The following is a 6,458-nucleotide window of genomic DNA, read 5'->3' on the forward strand; positions in this document are numbered from 1 at the left end:
GGAGTTTGAGATGGTGGGGGAAAGGAAGATTTGACTATGAGGGGTAGTACAGAGTATCTTTGCAATGATGGAATACTTCTATATCTTAGTGGTACTGGTCACACATATGACAAAATGACATACATATTGTACCAGTGTCAGTTTCCTGATTGTGATATTTTTCTATAATTACCAAAAAAAAAAAAAAAAAGTAACCATAGAGGGAAACTAGATGAAGGATACAAGAGATGTCTTTGTACAATCTTTGCAACTTCTTGTGAATCTACAATTATTTTAAAATAAAAACGATTCATTTTTTTTGTGCAATCTAAAAGATCAGTGGGCATAAATGTTCTACCTTTGCTTTAATCCTCCCTCAGGATAATAATCCCTGCTTTCTGACAACATAGCCAAAATACCAGAAGAGAGTTGAATGGATGATGAATATTAGGTTAATATTACATATACTGCTATTGTCAGTATTTTTACTAATTGTTAACATTTATGTTAATATCTGCTTTGTGTTAAGCACTGTGTTAAGCAATTTATATGCATTATTATAATTAAACCTCATAACTACCCCAAGAAATTGGTACTGTTATTCTCAGTTAAAGATGAGGAAATGGTAGGTTAGCATTTTCCCAGATAGTTGGTGGAGGGGACTTTCACCTGGATCCCACTGAAACAGTGTCCTGAGTACTCCAGAATTTTGATATGGAGAATAAAAGGTGAAAAAGAAAAGTTCTTTCAAAGCTCCCAGCCATCTATAACTGGTGGAGACTTGGTATGACTACTGTACATCTCAGTTCACAGTTCACATGTGTGAAGAACATTCTATTGGTGCTCTGCCTAAATCCTCTCATGTCTTATACTCTGTTTATAAAAACTTGAGTTCAAAATGCCAACACTTGTATTTCTTTATCTCTGGCTGCTTACTCTGTCCTGGAGCCATTCCAGGCCAGAGGTTCTAGGGAATTAATGTGCCCCTAAAGAGTTGCCCTGCAGCCAGTTGTGTGTGTGTGTGTGTGTGTGTGTGTGTGTGTGTGTGTGTGTGTCCCACATTGTCCCAAGTTTCTCAGTGACATTAAGCTCCAAGGCTTTTGCCTGCCTTCTTGGGGATGAGCTCTTCATCTCCCCTACGAATATGCCTGAGAACAAATGTGACCCAATGAGCTGCTAGCAGCCTTCTTGAGACCACAGGAAGTGGAGTGGAGAGATGAGCCTGGTGACATTGCTTAAGATCCTGAATCACAATGTTGGGTACAGGATGCTTATTCTTCACTGCTAATGTGCCATCCACGGAAGAGAAGCCCCCTAACATGGTGTTCCTGGTTTCTCTGTCCTCAATCGGTCCTCTCTTGGAGGAATAATCTGATTGGTGAGGGCACACAGTTTTTTTGGCAACGCTGGGAGAGAAATCCCTCTGTGAAGATACCTGCTCTAATCAAATGTTGCCGATGCTGGGGGTGTAAGTCAAAATCTAGACTTTGATATTAGAATTGCCTGTAAAAATAAGGCACATCTCTCAACCCAGTTCTTATCAGCAGCAAAGACCCTTATCTTTTTTAGTTACTAGTATTATTTTTCCTTGTTTTGCACTTTAGACAAGAAAGAAGATGCTCCTCATTGGACCCCCTCAGGCTGTCATAGGCCATACTTGACAATATCTATTGGTTGTTCAGTTAAATAACTTAGAGCTTCTTCCTTCCTCTCGCTCCTTCTTTCCCTTTTCTCCTTTTTGTTTTAAAATCTAAAGAATCCTACTTAAGAAGATGGGTACAAAGTTCTGCTGTCATACAGGTTACATAAGCTATAAGGTGAGAAATTATTCATGTCACCTTATTTGGACTCCAAAACTGCCCTGGCCCAGAGGACTTTCAGATTATATTATTATGAACTGAAGAATTTTGGGGGGAAAAAAGTGGAATTATACACACTAAGGACACTAAGAGAATAGGTAGGCACACATTTATTTTCTATAATGAGACTTCCTGATTATTGCAGGATACATTCACATATTTATTATATATATCCACAGGTGTGTGCTAAACATCTAGCCATTGGTGCAGTTTTTGTTCAGAATTTTGTACTTTTCAAACCAAGGAACAACAAATACTGAATAGAAGCACTCAATTTGCTGAAAAAACAAAAACAAAAACAATATTTTAAAAAGATCAACATGCAAGGTGAAAATTTTAAAAAGGGAAAGACGAGGATATAATAGGATGAGGACTATGACACCACCTAACCACACCTCCAATTTAGATATGGTTTGATCTTTATTTTAATTTTAATTACTTGATAATACTATGGCTAAGATCATTTCAGAAAATGTCCTTCTATTTATAGTTAGAATTGGAGACTAGAAATAAAGTGTCCAGCCAGCACATATTCGCCGATTCTGTTTTCCTTTTTGTTTTTATTCATGTGTTGTTTACTTAACACTTTTCCTTATGTTGCCTATAGTGGCTTCAGCCAGCAATCCATTCAGTCATCCAGCCACTCATCCATTTATCCTTCCTTTCCTTCACCTTCTTTTCACCCAATCCATCCATATTTCTTTATTTCTTTCCTTCCTTTCCATCTTTCATTGGTCCATCCATATACTCATTCATCACATCCTTTTTCTCCTTCCCTTGTCCTTATTCTCTCTCAAGATTTTTCTTTCTTTTTCACTTTCCTCTTCTCCCATAAACAAATTTTGCATATTATCATCATTTCTTTGTGCAATTTTGGTTTCCTGCTCTTCACTGGAAAGTGCAGGGTTGGGTGTAAAGGAGGAGGAATAAATATTTACATTTCTCCTAAAATTGAAATCAGAATATTAACTCTACCAATTAAATATATTGCATCAATAAGATCCTCTAACTTTATTGTTACCTTCAATTATTTTTTATTAATTCTATGATCTTTTCCAGGGGAGAAACAAAAAAATATATATACTTTGCTAGACTGAGAAGAATTTTTTGAGTAGAAAGTGAGAAGGGAGCTCATGAATTAACACATCTCTGTGTTGAGAACATCCAAGGCATTATACCCAGAGCCACCATATAATTTATGAACCAGACATGTTGTAAGTAAATATGAATGCCATTAATTATTACACTAAGGAGCTAGGTGTAAATTAGGACTATCTCAGACAAGGTAGGACATGAATATTCTCATTTTTACTTATTTAGGTGAAGAGTGGTAATTTTCAGGGCTTGAAGGGGTTCACGTGGGTCCATCCTGACTATGCACACCACAGTGATGATGGTCTGGCCAGCCTCCTTGGATGTGACAATATTGGGTAGGAATGAGCATGTAGGGGACTAAACCAGTGTTGGGATAGGTGGCTCCTGAGTAGATCATACTCATAGAAGTGCATCCTCCCCCACCCTATTCGCTTCTACCACCAGTTAAACTATCTCTGAACTCATTTTCCTATTTCCTTCGCCTTCTTGGCCCAACACTGCTAGATGAAAGAAACAGAGACCATGGTTGTGTGTTCATTTCAGGCTAATGTTTGGATATTCAGCTGGGTGTACAAGCACATTGGCTGCTAAAATATTGCTAATAATTAACTACTTCCTTTAGCCCTAGAGTGTCCTCCTGCAGTTCAGCCAATTACTTCTTCCCTCTGAACCCCTCATTCTTCCCATAATTCTTCCAGCAACAAAGGATCAATGCCTGTCAGGCATGATCCAGGTCACTTGCACCTTTGCTGTTCCGTTTTGAGAAATCTGGTGTTATACTGCATTCTTTTTGAGCAACCTTAAATATATCCATAATAAATTTAAGCTTGCTTAAAAAGAATGCCTAAAACCACAGGAAAACTCCACTGAAAATGATTTCTTTCTGAGTCAATGTGCTTTCACCCAGTACCTTATAAAGCTCCCCTTCCTGAAAAGTGCAGTTTTCAGTCTCCAGCCTTTGACAGGTGGTGCGCCGCATCTCTAAGTTCATGTGATACTCCATGTGGTCTGTAACCTGTGGGAAGCAAGTGGCAAGGAGATAAAAGAATTCCTTCTCCTTCTCCATAGCTTCTGGGGCCAGGAACTCCTTCACATGGTGCCCAAGGTCAAGGATTCCATGCTGAACAGAGTAGTGGGCTCCTCTCTCCCTTAACCATTTGACTCCCATGCCTCCTTTCATCATTTGAGAATTCACCAGAAATCACTCTATGGGAAGAGTCGTCCCTTGGAGAGCACAGGGTCTGTAAACTTTGTTTTCAAAGAGCCAGAAAGCACACATTTAGACTTTGAAGGCCATGCAGCCTCAGTTGCAAGTACTCAATTATGCAGTTGTAGTGTGAAAGCAGCTCTGCATGACACGACATGAATGATGTGGTTGGGAGCCAATAAAACAACTTACAGAAGTAGGCAGCAGACAGATTGGGCCTTAGGCCACAATGAACTGACCCCTGGTCTTGGACATCATTTAAGTGACTTAACTTCAGCCCCTTCAGTGAATTTATGTTTCTCTTAAAATGCCCACTTTAGACTGAGGCTGAATTTCACTTGAGTGGACTTGCCCCACAGTGCCTGTGGTCCCCTGGCATAGGGGCATGGTAAGGAGAGAGGAGAAGAGCACACTGACCAGTTTCTTGACCTTCAGGACTCGCACGATCCGGAAGCTATACTTGTCATCACTTTCCTTGTTGAACTCATTGGTCACGAACTGCATGGTGGCTATTACGTAGGTTCCTGATGCAGGTACTTCTTGGACACTTATAAAGGTTTTTCTCCTTGCTTGGTAGGTGAGGGTCACTAGAGCCACCAGAATGGGCAGCAGAAGCTGTGGGGCCTGCCAGGCCATGGTCCCTCAGTTTGGGAGGAATAGCAAGAGCACACTCAACGTTCTTCCAGGAGACAGTTGGTTCTCACTGACCCTGTCTGGTCTGGCCAGATTTAAGCCCACCTGTGGTGGACGCCTACAGCTCTCCCCGCCTCCCTCTTCATTGGCAGCTTAACCTGAAGAGCAGAGGAATTTTGCAATGGTTGGTGAGCTCAATCCCACTTCCTCTCATTCCGTTCATATATGTTTGTGTCTCACACACATACACTCATGAAAACACCCATTTCTTCTCTTTTGGGGGCTGCTCTCTCAGCACCCTGCCTTTCCTACTGTTTGCCCCAGCATTACTTGGGTGGAAGCCAGGTCAGGGGCCTCTGTTCACTGAACTCACCTTAATGAGGCTGTGGGAGGTCTGGAGTGACTGACAGGAAGCAATGGAGACACAAGGGATGCCAGATTCCAGAGCAGTGGGGCATGAACAGGTGAGCTGGATGACTATTACATCCTCCTTGTCCTCTTGAGATTCCCTCTGTAATCTCTCCCAAATTCCCTGACTGGACAGGATACAAGCTCTCTCTTAAGCTCAAACCTTGTCTTTTTTTCTGTGTTAATAATTCTTAACCTTGGAGAAGCTGGTTCTTCCCAGAAAATGCAGGATGTGACCTGTATGGGGAGCAGCTTCCACTTGTGGGTATAATCATGCCATGGCTTTATTTTCACATTCCACTGTCCTTTTGGATAGAGTCAACCATGCTGTTTGTCCCCTGCAACATTCCATGTCACTCTCATGCAGTATAGACAGCCTCAGTCCAGTAATTAGGATGCCAGTCTCTCCATTTGGTCAATGCTTTGAATGTGGCTTAAAGCTGTGCTTCTCTCTCCTGGAGGCCTGCATGTGGGAAGGAGAGATTGCTTCTTTTTTTTCTCCCATCCTCTCCAGCTACTCTACCTCTCCCATCTCACAACCATGGGTTTGAAGAGCTTTCTGGTGCTAGTATTAGTAGAAGAAAAGGGGGCATAGGGACTGGAAAATTCCTACTGACTCTGGCATCAGTGCTTCCCGAACATGTTGAAATTTTAAAACTGACCATTCTTCTGGTCCCTTTCTGGCTCCTTCCCAGTCTCCACTGCTAACTACACCTTTTCTCAGCTCTCTTTGCAACTGTTAGTTTTTTCTGACTGCTGTTAATAACTTACCATCAACAGTGGGGGTAAAACAGCACTCAGTTCTGGAGCTCATCTTCTTGAACTCTGCTCCAAGGTCATCTCCTGCAGGAAATTTCTTCTGATTGCTTGGGCTCCTCACTGACCAGGCTGCTAAGGAGGCCACTCATTCAGGTGTAATTCCATAAGAGCATGCAAGGCTGTTCTCCCTCTCTGGCTTTTCCTGACTGCCTCTGGCACCTGACTTTAAGCCCCTCAGAGCAGGGAAGCCAGACTGTCTATCTAGGCCAATGTCTGGCCTCGTCATTTACCAGTTAAGTGACTGTAGGCAACTTACTTATATTTGATGTGCCTCAGTCTTCTCATCTGGAAAATGGGCAAAAAATAATTCCTATCTATGCAACTCTTCTGATAATTAAATGAGATGATTCAGGCAAAGAGCTTAGAACAGTACTGAAGAGATGTCAGCTATTATTTTTATGGTTATTTTTTACACTTAGTGCAGTTCCTGATGTTGAATATATGGCTCACAGTATTCA

General features: G+C 41.5%; 1 protein-coding gene across 1 annotated transcript; it reads right to left on the reverse strand.

The window, feature by feature from the left end:
* Window positions 1-2,032: 2,032 nt before the first annotated feature.
* On the reverse strand, window positions 2,033-4,776 carry CST11 (cystatin 11). Its single transcript, XM_016121942.1, has 3 exons — window positions 4,558-4,776; window positions 3,844-3,948; window positions 2,033-2,116 (listed from the first exon to the last, which is right to left on the reverse strand). Exons 1-3 carry the CDS (start codon window positions 4,774-4,776, stop codon window positions 2,033-2,035), a joined length of 408 nt encoding a protein of 135 aa, XP_015977428.1.
* Window positions 4,777-6,458: the final 1,682 nt, after the last annotated feature.

This window comes from Rousettus aegyptiacus, unplaced genomic scaffold, assembly GCF_014176215.1.
Source record: "Rousettus aegyptiacus isolate mRouAeg1 unplaced genomic scaffold, mRouAeg1.p scaffold_m13_p_12, whole genome shotgun sequence".
Taxonomy (NCBI): Eukaryota; Metazoa; Chordata; class Mammalia; order Chiroptera; family Pteropodidae; genus Rousettus; species Rousettus aegyptiacus.

Excerpts from the sequence above, each read along its gene's own strand:
- CST11 (XM_016121942.1), bottom strand. The coding sequence starts at position 4,776 with ATGGCCTGGCAGGCCCCACAGCTTCTGCTGCCCATTCTGGTGGCTCTA. Across the intron at positions 3,949-4,557 it reads TCCTGAAGGTCAAGAAACTG|GTTACAGACCACATGGAGTA; the intron begins GTCAGTGTGCTC and ends TGCTTCCCACAG. Across the intron at positions 2,117-3,843 it reads AGGAAGGGGAGCTTTATAAG|CAAATTGAGTGCTTCTATTC; the intron begins GTACTGGGTGAA and ends TTGTTTTTTCAG.